At 51.4% G+C, this 13,240-nt stretch overlaps 4 protein-coding genes across 6 annotated transcripts; 2 read left to right on the top strand and 2 right to left on the bottom strand.

Annotated features, from left to right (window-relative positions):
- Position 1: 1 nt before the first annotated feature.
- On the bottom strand, positions 2-5,759 carry CTSA (cathepsin A). 2 transcript variants are annotated; one of them, XM_072632355.1, is made up of 15 exons: positions 5,544-5,759; positions 5,206-5,378; positions 4,955-5,066; positions 4,690-4,740; positions 4,450-4,536; positions 4,180-4,335; positions 3,801-3,892; positions 3,091-3,175; positions 2,712-2,803; positions 2,536-2,614; positions 1,923-2,077; positions 1,564-1,639; positions 1,186-1,275; positions 932-1,033; positions 2-542 (listed from the first exon to the last, which is right to left on the bottom strand). In XM_072632355.1, the coding sequence occupies exons 2-15, from the start codon at positions 5,376-5,378 to the stop codon at positions 459-461; spliced, it is 1,434 nt and encodes a 477-aa protein (XP_072488456.1). In that variant the 5' UTR covers positions 5,544-5,759; the 3' UTR covers positions 2-458. The 2 variants fall into 2 exon arrangements, with proteins under 2 accessions (XP_072488456.1, XP_072488455.1); XM_072632354.1 differs by having other exon boundaries at positions 1,923-2,080; positions 5,544-5,696.
- Positions 5,760-5,761: 2 nt separating this feature from the next.
- On the top strand, positions 5,762-8,307 carry NEURL2 (neuralized E3 ubiquitin protein ligase 2). Of its 2 annotated transcripts, none has more exons than XM_072632360.1 (2): positions 5,762-6,642; positions 7,996-8,307. In XM_072632360.1, the coding sequence occupies exons 1-2, from the start codon at positions 5,913-5,915 to the stop codon at positions 8,109-8,111; spliced, it is 846 nt and encodes a 281-aa protein (XP_072488461.1). In that variant the 5' UTR covers positions 5,762-5,912; the 3' UTR covers positions 8,112-8,307. The 2 variants fall into 2 exon arrangements, with proteins under 2 accessions (XP_072488461.1, XP_072488462.1); XM_072632361.1 differs by having other exon boundaries at positions 5,767-6,646.
- Positions 8,308-9,198: 891 nt separating this feature from the next.
- Positions 9,199-10,369, top strand: SPATA25 (spermatogenesis associated 25). Its single transcript, XM_072632362.1, has 2 exons — positions 9,199-9,253; positions 9,701-10,369. Exons 1-2 carry the CDS (start codon positions 9,199-9,201, stop codon positions 10,342-10,344), a joined length of 699 nt encoding a protein of 232 aa, XP_072488463.1. The 3' UTR covers positions 10,345-10,369.
- A 106-nt stretch (positions 10,370-10,475) lies between these two features.
- Positions 10,476-13,183, bottom strand: ZSWIM1 (zinc finger SWIM-type containing 1). The gene is made up of 2 exons (XM_072632356.1): positions 13,037-13,183; positions 10,476-12,719 (listed from the first exon to the last, which is right to left on the bottom strand). Exon 2 carries the CDS (start codon positions 12,649-12,651, stop codon positions 11,269-11,271), a length of 1,383 nt encoding a protein of 460 aa, XP_072488457.1. The 5' UTR covers positions 12,652-12,719; positions 13,037-13,183; the 3' UTR covers positions 10,476-11,268.
- Positions 13,184-13,240: the final 57 nt, after the last annotated feature.

Below are 13,240 nucleotides of genomic sequence, written 5' to 3'. Positions count from 1 at the left end.
GTGGGCTGTGGACTATTTATTCCCATAATCACAGTCAAGCCCTGTCCTTCCCTTCCCTTCCCTCTCCCCCCAACTCCAGTTTCTACAGAGGTGACATGTGCATAGTCCTGAGCTCCACATTGGGTAGGGATCAGTGCATGGTGACTGATGGCATGCAGGGGGTACCCTAGTACCTAACCCCTAAAAAGGTCTACCCTAAAGAATAAACCAGTGCCAACTCACCCCCTCAAACAGCTTGAATTAATCCCCCCAGTCAAACCGTGATTACTTCCACATGGGAAATTTGGGCACAATTTGAATCCCCGCCCCTATAGACATGGGCCTATTACTGGCCAACCAAGGGATTCCCTTTGGTCAGCCAATGAGCCAAGCATGGCCAGGCCTCATCCCCAGGCAGGAAGCAGGGGCTGCTGGCTGACTGGCTCTCCTCTGTCCTCCACTACAGGGCAAGAGGAGACTTAGTAGGGCTCCTTGTTCAAGAATCTTGTGAACATGGTTAAAGCTGCCAGAGGCTTGTCGGTGGGCACCATGTGGCCAGCTCCCTAGAGGACAAAGGGCCAAGATGTAGTAAAAGTTCACTTTACAAACCAAAAGGTGCTTTTCTCACACTGACCTCAGGTGGTGTAAGTATCCCATCTTAAAGAAAACAGGAGTTCAGAGATGTAGAGTGACTTGTTCAATGTTCCACAGAGTTAACAAACAGCAGAGACCAGACTGAAGGCTAGACCCTCTCATTGGTGCCTCCACCCTGAACTCTCTAACCCTGCCATCCCTCAAGTTCTCCATGCTCACAGACAAGCTTTCCGGTGCCTCCATCTCCACCTAGACATTTGTCTCTCGTATCATTACCCAGAAGATCTTTGACCCCACACTCTCCCCCTCCCAGCGTTTCCTCCCTTTCCTTTTTACCCCACCCCCAACCCTCAGGTACCTTGATGGTAAGGAAGGCGATGTTGGCAAACTCCTTCACAAAGCCAGCAACCTGCTCCCCGTTACCATCAGACACTAGCCATGGACGCCGCTGTACCTCCACCTGCATCCAGCCATTCCAGGAAGGATGTGGTCAGTAAGCACCAAGGCCCACCCTGGAAGTCTTCTACCCAAGAACCAAACCAACCAGCCAAACTCAAGGCAACTGCCATCCACGTTGCTCACCCAACCTCCCTACCTGCCAAGCTTCCCCACCTTTTGGTTCAAGGAATCCACAAACCACTCATCTCCCATGAAGTTACAAGCCATGTCTACATCCCCATTGTAGACCAGAATGCGGTATTTCTGTAGGAGAATGAAGAAGATGCCAAGTTATAACTTGGGTCAGATCCGGGGTTTTACAGGCAGGCTATCTTCCCTGCTCACAAGTCAAACACTCCCCCTAAAGACACCCTTCACAGAAGGTGGAACAGAGGAGGAAACTGAGGGAGTCTGAAACCCTAGCTCAGTTCTTTGAAGTGCCACTAACATGTAAGGTGGCCTTGAAAGGGGAATTTCCCTTCTGAGTCTCGGTTTCCTCTCTGGTTCTAACAGACAGGACGTAGGATCTCAGGATGCTCCATCCCTACTCACCTGGGCACTGAGAAGTTTGAGGTATTGCTCATTCATGGTCTGATAGAGGCGCTGATAGTTACTGTTCACCACAAAACTAGCAAGAGAAAAAGGGCCGGAAATGTAGTCAGAAAGGTGGAATCCCGGGCCCATATTAGTCTAGTCTCAGCTAATACTGGGAGGTGGTCTATTCTTTGAGGCTCAGCTTTCCTCTCTGTACATCTAATCCAACTCTAAGAGTTGGATTAGATGGCATCACTGAAGTTTCTTCTGCTCTAAGGTCCTTAGCTTTCACATTCAATGACCACTATGACTTCCCTGTCCTTACCACCCTATTCCCCCCCACCTAATGCCTTAGTGACATTAATCAGGCCTCTCACTTGCACATGTCCCAGCGTGGGACAGATTCAGGTATGTGTAGGGCCTTCCGCACGTAAACGTTGTTTAGATAGGTAGAGGGCGCTGTGGTGTTAGTACAGGGTGGGTCTAGTCGAACCCCTGCTGCAGTTTCCCCTGCTGCAGTTCTCAACAGTGCCTGCTAAGAGAAAACAGCTCTTGCCACTGCTTTGGCCTTCCTGCCCAAATGGGTCCATGTGGGTGGCCAGCAGGAAGAGGAGTCATGTGGAGTGATGGCACAAAGGAGAAGAGATGGGATACAGATACCTCAGCTTTAGTACGGAATTTGCATTTGGAGACAAAAAACTCAAATTCCAATTCTGACTCTGCTACCTGAGTAGTATGAATTCTGAGCAAATTACTTTTTCTCTGGGAAATCTATGAAATAGGTGGGTTGGACTGCACAATCTCAAGTCATTCAGTTATAAATCCTGTGATGTTCTTTGGGCTCAAAAAGGGGATAAAATCATTCTTTTGGTAGCCAAGGGAAGGGTAGAGGGCCAAACCATTTTACCCACTACGATATCTTTGGCATGAAGAAGTAGAGACAGTACTTTCATGTCTGAGCTGTAGCTTAATACCCTTCCCCAAACTTACCTGGTGCCACATCCGTTTGATTGGCAATCGGGTGAAAAGATTCCCCATATCCTGTATCACCAATGTATGCTTCTCATTCCTGTGGGCCAGAGTGACCATGAGTCCTTGCACAGGGGTGGCATAGGGCCAAATCTCCAAAGGGAAAGATCCCAGGACCAGCCCATGGTAGCACATACCTGAAGTAGCCGGGAACCCCACCAGCACAGGGAGCATAGAGGTTGTAGATGTTGAGCCCTGAATTGCTTACGATACGAGACACCTCCAATAGCTACGAAAAAATATATATGTGTGTGTGTGTATTGTGAAGTGAGAAGGGCAGAGAGGCTGGGGAAAGGAAATGGGTATTCTGACACTGAAGGGAGGATTGGTAAATATGCACGGGGACACCTCTGGTCTCAACAGCTTAGAGAGGGGCAAGAGAAACTCTAAGGAGGTTTGGCACACAAATCAATGTGGAGATACCCATACACTGGAAGCCCAGGAACTTCAGTCTGAGAGACTGTGGGGACTGAGCAGATGAGGGTGAAGAGGACAGGAAAAGAGAGGGAAGCTCACATTAAGGGTACAGGTTGGGTCCTGGTTGTCATGGAAATTGCACCTCCCCTGGGAGCAGCAGTGAGTCTGAAGGGCGGACCATAGCCTGAACAAGATTCAAGTGGGTCACTCAAAAGGCAGACAAGGGAAGGAACTCCTTCCCTCATTTAGCAGAATTAGATCACACTCGGTTCACACCCCAGGGAAGTCCCATTCTGATGAACACCAAAGGCAGTTTTGAAAAGAAAAAGTCACAAAAGGATCCTCTTGTCTACATTTTTTTTTAACCTTTTCTAGTGACCAGTATGGTGTTAAGTATTCAGTAATCAGTTAATAAATATTTTAATCTGACAGTATTTGCCACCATCCAGCAGACAGCACCTCAATTCAATTCACCAGACATTGCTGCCATGGGTGACTTAACAGAAATCACTTCTGTCTTGGAGACTGTTTAAGCTTTCCCTGCCAGCTCTAAATCCTAGGATCTGATGTATAGGGCCCTGTGCTCAAAGAAGCAAAAAGGAAACAAATCCCAGTCCCTGACCTCAAAGGATTTACATTCTGGTGGAGTGATGACACACCCCCACCCCCTCCAGCCATAAGATGAGCCAAGGGCCAGACCCAGATCAATTATAAGATCCTTCCCCACCCACTATTATGACTTAGCTATTATTACTCCACAGCTCTCATTCCTATATCAGATTCTTAGCAGCCCTACCCTTCCCCCTCACCTGTTGCCTAACAGCCCATGGTAATAGGCAAAGTAGACCAAAGAGTTATCATTCTGTTCATAGCAAGAGAGTCCGTTGCCCACAGCCAGGCCCTGTGACACACATACACATAAAGAGAACTCAGTTTTGATTAGGCTTTTCCAGGGGTTGAGGATAAGAAGGATATTTCCCTCCTCCTCCTAAGACCTCTCCCACCAAGACAGACCCAAGAACATGGAAACAGCACAAAGCTTTGGCTCCCTGTGTTTCAGAGAACGGAGGGATGACAAAGAACTATGGGCCAACTAAGAGCAGAGCCCCCTGGTCTGTCACTTACCCTGTAATTCCCTGACCTTCCCCATCCAGACCCCTACTTCCAAGCTTTCCTCCTTTCCCATACCTGCAGATTCATGCTGGGATCCTGCATGACCAACATAGCCAGTGTAGGGATGTAGATGCCAGCATAGCTCTCCCCAGTAAGAAACAGCTGATTGCTATGGAACTCTGGGAAGAGGCGGAAGAATTCTTGGAGGGCTTCATAGTTGTTCTGGGCAACCTAAACACGGAGAGTAAAACAGCAGATAAGTAATACTGTATAGAATAGGGGATAGAAGAGTTGGGCTTTCGGAGAAAGGCTGAGAAGGGTGGGGGAGCAACTAGCAAGGCTCACCTCAGTGTCGTTTGTCACATAGTTCTTATCATCAGAATAGGAGAAGCCCACTCCAGCAGGGGATTCCAGGTACAGCACGTTGGCATTCTGGGGAACATATAGGAAAGACAGCTGTAGGTGGTTCTTTGCTTCAAATTCCCAAGGTTTGCACTTTGCTCTCCTTCTTTACCATCCCCTCCCCCCCCCCCCCCCCCCCCCCCCCCCCCCCCGCAATTAAAGACTCTTTTCCCCCAGTCCTACCAAATTCCAGGAATAAGGATTATATTCCAAGGTATTTCCATCTGGCTGGATCTGAAGAAGGAAGGACAGCCCTAGTTAGGTGTCTCTCTGGACAGAAGGATGGTGGGGAAGAGGTAGGAAAGGTCTCTGAAAAGGCTTTTTTCCGAGCCTCTCCTTTCCCTTTAGATTCAGTTCTCTCCAGCTATCCTTTAATGCTGGAGAGAAAGGGGAAGTGAAAAGACACAGGGATGCAAGACATGGAAGCTGGGAGCAGGAGGATACTGACCAAGAAGGGGCCATGCTCAGTGAGGAGGCCGTCTAGGGAGCTGCATCCTGGGCCCCCATTAAGCCACAGAACCACAGGACTATTCTGAGGACGGTTCTGGGATTCCACAAACCTTCAAGAGAGAGGGCGGTCTGAGCGGGCATGTCCACCCACCGCCCTCCAGACCCGCCACCCTTTCAGGTCCTGGGTCAGGCGGCACCCTGGCCCTCTCCCTGGAGGGCGCGCCTCCCCAGCCCAGCCCCAAGTCGGACCAGTAATGCAAGTGCTTGCCGCCTGCGACGTTCAGGTAGCCGGAATACTGCCGAAAGGAGGGCTGCTTCGCCAGTCCCGGAAGCTGGAGGATCTCGTCCTTCTCGGGCGCTGCCTCGGCCGGGGGTGGCCCGAACAGAGGCAGCAGCAGTAACAGAAGAGCGGCCGGGCCCATCTGCGGAGAAACCCGGGGTTTGCCGGTCGGCGCTTCCTCTTGGGAGGGGCCGGCACCGCCCGAGGAAACGAGGCCGACCCTACCCCCAGCCCCCGGCCTCCCCCGCGCCGGGGCTGCCAGGAGACAGGCGCCGGCCCCGCGGCCGCCGCGATCCCCGCAGCTCACCTCGCTCTCGGCGTCCGTCAAGTCTGTCAGGTTGCTCTCTCGGGGACTCAGGTAAAGCCTGGCGGTCACATGAGTTTGCGGTCACGTGATCTGCCCCGGGTCACCTGACCACTAATCAGGCTGGCGGAATCACGAGGGACAGGGGGCCCACCTGCTGTTTCGCCATCGGTTCACCCCCCCAAGCCCCGTGACTCCGCGCTCCTGCGCGCACCAAGTGGTGACCTACCCAGCGGGCGGCGCTAGGACCCCAAGCCAGCCCCGCCCCCTTCTGTAGACCCTCGGGAGCTTCCATGACCCTCCCCAAGTCCGCGTCCGGCACCAGGGCCCAAAATAGCCCCTGGCGCTGGCCTCCCCCTCAGATGCAGGCAGATGGCGGCGGCCCCGGAGCCTGCGCCAGCCCCAGCCGGGGCCGCTCCGTACAGGGAGCCTCCTCCAACCCGTTTCCACAAAGTCCACGGACTCAACATCCGCGTGGACCCTTCGGGGACGCGGGCGACCCGCGTGGAGAGCTTCGCGAACGGCCTGTGCTTCAGCCGCGAGCCGCTGGCGCCGGGCCAAGTGTTTCTAGTGGAGATTGAAGAGAAGGAGCTGGGCTGGTGCGGCCACCTGCGCCTGGGCCTGACCGCCCTGGACCCCGACAGCCTGGCCCCCGTGCCCGAGTACTCGCTGCCCGACCTGGTCAGCCTGGGCCGGAGCTGGGTCTTCGCCATCACCCGCCACCACAACCGTGTGGCCCTCGATGGCCCAGAGGAGGAGCCGCCGGGCCGCCCGCCGGGCCTGCTGGACGAGCCTTATCTGCACATTGAGCAGCTGCGGATTCCCCGAGACCGCCTGGTGGGCCGCAGCAGGCCAGGCCGCTATAGCCACCTGCTGGACCAGCTCTATGAGCTCAACGTGCTGCCGCCCACGGCGCGGCGCAGCCGCCTCGGGGTGCTCTTCTGTCCGCGCCCGGACGGCACGGCCGACATGCACATCCTCATTAACGGGGAGGACATGGGCCCCAGCGCCCGAGGACTGCCCACCACCCAGCCCCTCTATGCTGTGGTTGATGTCTTCGCGTCCACCAAGAGCGTGCGCCTGGTCCAGCTGGAATATGGGTGTAGGTATAGACTTGCGAAGCGCTGTGAGGCTTGAGTCAGAATCACTAATAACCAGATCAGCCTGTCATCCCAGCACATCTGAAGCTCCCTTTGCTCATTTGTAAAGTGGGTATTATAGGATGCAGAACTGAAAAGGGGACCCTAGAGATCACTAGTACGACCACCTCCTTTGATGGCTAAGGAAACCAAGCCCTTGGCAGCCAGTCACTTAGGTAACCAGTTGCAGAACCAATATCTAAAGTCCAGTGTTTTCCCCCACCATACCACAGACAGCATATTGTAAGTGTTCTTGGAGAAAAAAGACTAGGACCAGCAATGTCACCCTGTCACTGAATTTATCTAAGCCCCAGTTTCCTCATCTGTAAAATAGATATAACACCATCCACTGTGATACATGGTTATAGAGGCACTTTCGAAACACTGAAGGGCTAGAAAAATGAGCACAGTTAAGATACTTTTATTCCTAATTTATAGGACAGCGATTAGGAAAATGCTTAATAAATGCTATGAAATCCTTAGCTATTAGAATTATCATTACTTAGATACAGTACCCAGGAAGTCCCTTGCTGTTTACACCTCTGCTTGGTGTAACCCTGTCTGTCACCTTCATGCCATGATCAGATATCAGGTTGATGTTAGTGAATAGGTACTAGGTATGATGAAAGATGAAAAATGAAAGAAGGTCTTTATAAGGGAGCTTATAGTGGTAGGTTGAAGAGGGAAAGATGACGTTCACAGAAAATTATCCCATAAAATAGAATAAATGCACACTAAAGGCCTAAAATGCTATGAGAGATCTCGTGAAGCAGAGATTACTTCCACCTAGGAAGATCAAAATAGGCTTTGTTTAGATGACACCTGAGTTAGACGAGAAGGACTTCAAAGGAAGAGAAACTATTACAAGTATGAAGCATGCTGGAAGCAAAAGCCCAGAGACTGAAGAGAGAGGGTGAGTTGAGAAGCAATGATAAATCCAGTTTAAGCCTGTGAATCCAATATAGCCTGTGAAGGGCAGTAGTAGGAAGTGACATTGGAAAGTTAGATGCCTGGTTGTGGAAGGCTTTGGATGACTGTGTGGTGCCTCACTTTTTAAAGTACTTTCACATTCTTCTAGCTAGTGAGGTGGATAGGAAGGTATTCTAGCTTTATAGCTAGAGAAATAGGAGCCAAGACAGTGAAATGATTCATCCAGAAAACAGTGAATTAGTGGCAGAGCTGAGACATGAACCCAGGTCTCCTGATTCCTAGTTTAGATCTGCTTTCCCCAGGCCACCCCTAATAATTGGTCATTCAAATGAAAGGCAGCCCTTAAAACCCTTCTTTTCTATCTCCATCTTTCTGTTTCTCTACAGTGCCCTCCCTTCAGACCTTGTGCCGCATTGTCATTCAGAGAAACGTGATACATCGGCTTGCCATCGATGGGCTCCACCTGCCCACCGGGCTCAAGAATTTCTGCAAGTATGAGTGATGTCCTCACTATCTCCAATGGTGGCTCTAGTGCAGATAGCAGTAAAACTCCCTAGTGCCAGATATCACAACCTCAGCCACACTTTTCCCCAGTGCCTTTACATAAGATTAAATCTTTGAAGGAGCTAGCCCTACTGGGGAATGAGCCCCTCAGGGCCACCCTGTTAGAGGTCATAATAAAAGGAATGATGATTTCACATTTTGATGGTTCTTAGTACAGGGCTTGTTGCCCTCCACTCTTCTAATGTGTATCTGGCATGTCATAGTTTCCAAATTCTTACATATTTTATTTGATTCTCAAATTGTCTGTGAAATAGGGTTGGCAAGGGACTCCTCATTTTATAGATGGGGAAACTGAGAGGTAGGAGGGCAAAACGATTTGGGCAAGGACATCTGTTTGTTTTATAAAACCAGGGAAAGAATCCAGATCTCCCAGTTTGGGGGTGGGGAGCATGGTTCATTGTTCTGCTAGACATCCTAGGACTAGAAACGTAATCTAAAACTGTTTTTTAGTTTTAGAAATGTAAAAACCATTCTTAGCTTACATGGGCTGTACGAAAACTGACCTTCTGGCAGTAGTTTGCCAGCCCTTATCTTAGATGAGACAGACCTAGAAAGGGAAAGTGCTTTACCCAAGGTCACCTAGCAGATCAATGGTAGGACCAAATCTAGAACCCAGATCACTAGATTTCTAGTCATAGGAACAGAAGACTTAGAGCTGGGAAGGATGCTAGAGATCTAGCCTAACCCTTTTCTTTTAAAAATAAAGATACTTGGACTGTGATTAAATGATTTGCCTAGGATCACATAAGTAAGGAGCGCAGGACATGATTTGAACTCACGTCGTGTGACTCCCAAAATACTACTTCTTCCACAACACAACACTGTCAGTGTTCCATAGGCTCCTTTGCCCTGGTTTAGCACAGAGAGAGGGTACAGTGGTTCTAGAATGGACAAGCCAGTGCTATGAGGTGGATTCTAGCTAACACAGGCCAGGGTTGTGAGGTAGGTTCTAGAACGGTGAGTGGGGTAGGACATGAAGGAATTGTCCTACTGTTTCCTCACAACCTGGGGCCCTTATGGTAGCCATGTCCTACTTCATGACACAGAGAGCTCATTCGGGTCTCCTTACTCCTGGCCAAGGTGAGACAATGGTTTCTTAGATTGGATTAGAGGAACAACCACCCCTGGCATGCTGTGACTTGTATGTGGTGTCCCAGGAAGCTGTTGTCCCTTCTGGGAAACTGTAGCCTTAAAGCTGCTATCCCAAGGATAAAGGCAAGGTACCATTTAGCTCAATACTAGAACTTCAGAGTCAGAATAGCAAAGTTCAAGTCCCAGCTCTGTCACTTACGTAGGTACCCTGATGCAATTGATTTAGTGTCTCTGGACTGCCTTATCTGAAAAATGAGGGCACTGGCCTACATGATCTCTAAAGGCCCTTCTAATTTTAGACCATATAAATGTTCAAAATGTTCCCTGATCAGAACTTCCCCTTTGCCTGATCCTAGCTGGTTCTTAAAGTTATGCATTGTCCTCAGGGCCTCATGGGGTTGTAAACCACTTTCTATGTCATTCCTGTCTCTGCAGGTGGGGCAGGCCCTCCAAGCTCCTCTCTCAGCCTCTATGGTCCCATGGAGCCAGTGGTGGTGGCTCCTGGAGGGCCAGGCCCGCTGAGCCAGAAAGCTGAGCGTCAGGCAGCTCCCCAGTCCTGGGGTCACTCTCTACCTACACCAGAACCTGGGATCTGCCCAGGGGGGGCTGGCTGGGAGCCGCTTCGGCGGAAAGAGTATCATGGCAGATACTGCAGAAAGTTTCCTCATGTGAGGCAGCTTGAGAACCTGGGCTGGGAGGATGGTTGCCCACGGGGCAGAATTCCTCAGCTGGCTGGAGGGCAGATGGGTGGCCTTGGGGGGCACGGGCCACTGCTGCTCTGTGGGCTATCTCCAGGGGCCCTGCTGGTGCCCAAAGAGGCAGGGGGCAAGGAGTCTGGTTCCCAGCCTGACATCTGCATCCTCACATTGGCTATGATGATTGCTGGCATCCCCACTGTGCCTGTCCCAGGCCTGAGGGAAGAGGACATGATCCGGGCAGCCCAGGCCTTCATGATGGCCCATCCAGAGCCTGAGGGGGCTACTGAGGGGAGGTGGGGTCAGGCCCAGTCTCACATGGTGCTTGGCCAGGCCCCAATGGTGGGGCCCAGAAGGAGTCAGGGTCCTGGTTCCTGCTTGTAGCCAGATGAAATTGCACTAGACTCACTGGGTGGCTTCTCTGTATGGTTATTGAGCAGCTAGGTGGGGGACCCATTTCTGCAGGGGATGGGACTATGGGGAGTATGTGATATTTACACACCAGCGCTTCAATATTGCCAAGTACTAGGAAGTTTATTCACTTTTACAGGGAAATGGATTTGACCAGAGAACAGTGCAATAACTTAAGATTACAAAAATTAATTGGGGAGAAGGGGTAGTATTCTTTTCCTATTTCTAAGGTAGCAGCAATCAGTCAACTTACTATCTTTGCTATAAACCTTTATCCAATCCAAATTTCCCCTGCTGGCAGTAGGTAGGGAACAGGATATTAGGAATGACAAATAATACTCTTTTTCAGGGAAATGGGTTAAGGTTCTAAATAATCAATACTGACATAAGTAGCATTCAGATTTTGTCACAAAGACCAAGCAGGGCAGTGGGACATAGAGCATAGGTACTAGAGAAAGTTCCTAGGCTGAAAAAATGCTTAGATCTGCTTGGTTGGAGGTTGGGGGGGATGGAGTCAGTTGACTGGGCAGCTGGGCTGACCTGTCATTTGGTCTCTATCTTTCTCCTCTATTAAGTCAGCTGACCTTAAGAAAGTACAAAGTGCTTGCAAAAGCAAGTTGGAATGTGCTGGGGTACATTACTCTTTCCCTTTTCCCCATTGGATAAAAACAAATCTCATTTCTATAGCACTACAGAGTTTAGAAAATGCATTCCTCACAACAGTCTTGTGAGGTAGGTTAGCAGAATAGATAATTCCATTTAATATCTGAGAAAACTGAAGCTGAGAGGCTATGTCATTGTCCTAGGTAATAATTATCACCCCCTTTAGCTGGGTTAAGGAAGGACAGTTAGGTGGGTCATAGAAGAGTACATCCAGCTGAGAGAAAAGAAGACAACCTAGACTTGCACTTGGAAGTAAGGTCCAATCCAGCTGTCTGCCAGTTCACGGAGGGTGTTGTATCGACGCTCAAACTCTTCCCGGCTGCACTGAAGCAAAAGCCGCCTCACCTCCCCAGTGAGGAATGCTACCAGCAGCTCCTTGTCCAGGGCCACATTCCACTTGCTGCCCAGGATATTGGCCAGGCTGTCTACATTTCCTGGGGGTGTCCTGCAGCCAGGTTTCCACTGTTCAGGTAGCATTTCAGGCTGCAGCACTTGCTGGCGGGAGCTAAGAACAGCCAAAATATGGCGGCAGGGCAGGCCAAATGTTTGGTTGAAGTGGCAGGTACAGCTGCCTGGGCCTTGAGGGTGTACTTCATGCATGTCCTCTAAGATCTGGACATTCACCTTGTCTGTGCTTGAGCCAATCAGCTGTACAGACTTCTGGACCACAGCAAACTCTCCCAAGCAGAGTTGGGCAGCAGGTTCTGCACAAATGGTTTGCAAGGAATGTTGGATGCAGGTTTCCACCTCCTGCAGCTTGGTAATTTCTACAGAAGGCTTTGGTGGGGTACAGTTGGCTGGGATACTTAGGTCTGGGTTGGAGGCCCCTTCCTTCTCAACTTTCTGCTTCAAATACTCTATCAGGGAAAGAATACTCCTTTCCACAGACAATTCAATACCAAAGAACTGGCTTAAAGCCCGAATTGTGATCTCTAAGTCCTGAAAGTAACAGATACTCTCAGCCTTACTCCTCCACCTGTGTGCCAGCCAGATACGGTCATCTAGGAGCCAGCTCAGGTGAAGGTCAGGCTGCAGGTCCTGGGGCACTGAGTCACTAAGTAGAGTGTGCATTTTCTTCAGGTTACTGGCTGTGGCGGAACACACAGTGTTCTTCAGGGTGGTGAGCAGCACCTTCTTCACCGAGTGCTCTAGGGCAAGTCGGTGGAACTTTCCCTGAAGAAACTTACATACATGAAAGGCAGACAGAAGTATCTCTGCAGATGGAAATTCCATAGCTAGAACAGGCAGCAGGGAGAAATAAGGATCCACTAGGATGGTACAAATTCTCTTCCACTCAGGGTTAAACTTTTTGAAAGTTTGGAACAGCTGAACCAACCCCTCAGTGTTCTCTTTAACTGGGACAGAGAAATACACTATCCTGGTCAGGCTGCTCTCGGGCTGCACCCCTGGGCCATCCACCAGGAAGGTGTACAGTATTTTGCCTCGGGGGTTGTGGGTCCGGTTTATGAACAACACTTCTGGGAACTTCGCGAAGACTCGTCGCATGGCGGGTGACTGGTAGCTCAGGGAGTCCAACTGGGAGTTCCTGCCCACCTCAAAGACTAGCAAGGGGGGATGCTCGCCGGCCTGGAGCTCCTTCAAGGCGGCGAGGGCCATGTGGAAGGCCAGAAAGGATCAGGACTACTGCGACCGCAAGCGCTCAGTCCGTGTTCTCACCAGCGCGCCTGCGGGAGGAGGCAGAGGTTGAGGGGAAGCGCTAGGGGGCTCTGCAGCAGGGGCTTCAGGAGCGCGATCAGCGAGACCCGAGGCCGCAGGAGGGGGCGTGGCCGATCGCTGACACGCGGGGCGGGAGAGGGAGGAGGAACCCCCCCCCCGCTCCAAGGCCTCGCCCAGCGCCTGAGCCAGGGGTATCCAGGCCCCTTTTCTTTAAGGTCCTAGGGGTCTGACTTCCGAAGGCCTCCCAGAAAGGGCAGAGAGCTCCGTCTGGGGCCCCACGGGGTGCGGGGGCGGCAGGGCCTGCGAGGTCTCCCGCTTTCCTTACCGATCGCTGCGTTCGGCCACCATCTTCCCGGGCTCCCCAGCAGAACACCGCCCTAGCAACGACGGACTTCCGCACCCACCAATCGGCACGCGGGGCCGTCCGCGGCCGGCGCGTGGGAGGGCGGGCCTTGTAACTTGCGTCCCTGGCGGCCCGTAGGGGGCGGGGAGCGCGATGGTCCACGGCTGGAGGGCGGGGCGTCAAGCA

Source organism: Notamacropus eugenii, chromosome 1 (genome assembly GCF_028372415.1).
Source record: "Notamacropus eugenii isolate mMacEug1 chromosome 1, mMacEug1.pri_v2, whole genome shotgun sequence".
NCBI lineage: Eukaryota > Metazoa > Chordata > Mammalia > Diprotodontia > Macropodidae > Notamacropus > Notamacropus eugenii.
The sequence above is the reverse complement of the archived record's forward strand: the minus strand, read 5'-3'. Positions and strand labels throughout refer to the sequence as shown.

Bases quoted from the DNA above. Each gene is read 5' to 3' on its own strand.
- CTSA (XM_072632354.1), bottom strand. From the start codon at position 5,378: ATGGGCCCGGCCGCTCTTCTGTTACTGCTGCTGCCTCTGTTCGGGCCA. The intron at 5,067-5,205 runs GTCCGACTTGGG...TCTCTCTTGAAG, and splicing joins GGCAAGCACTTGCATTACTG to GTTTGTGGAATCCCAGAACC. The intron at 2,615-2,711 runs GTATGTGCTACC...TCTGGCCCACAG, and splicing joins GGGGTTCCCGGCTACTTCAG to GAATGAGAAGCATACATTGG.
- NEURL2 (XM_072632360.1), top strand. From the start codon at position 5,913: ATGGCGGCGGCCCCGGAGCCTGCGCCAGCCCCAGCCGGGGCCGCTCCG. The intron at 6,643-7,995 runs GTAGGTATAGAC...GTTTCTCTACAG, and splicing joins GGTCCAGCTGGAATATGGGT to TGCCCTCCCTTCAGACCTTG.
- SPATA25 (XM_072632362.1), top strand. From the start codon at position 9,199: ATGTCCTACTTCATGACACAGAGAGCTCATTCGGGTCTCCTTACTCCT. The intron at 9,254-9,700 runs GTGAGACAATGG...CTGTCTCTGCAG, and splicing joins TCTCCTTACTCCTGGCCAAG to GTGGGGCAGGCCCTCCAAGC.
- ZSWIM1 (XM_072632356.1), bottom strand. From the start codon at position 12,651: ATGGCCCTCGCCGCCTTGAAGGAGCTCCAGGCCGGCGAGCATCCCCCC.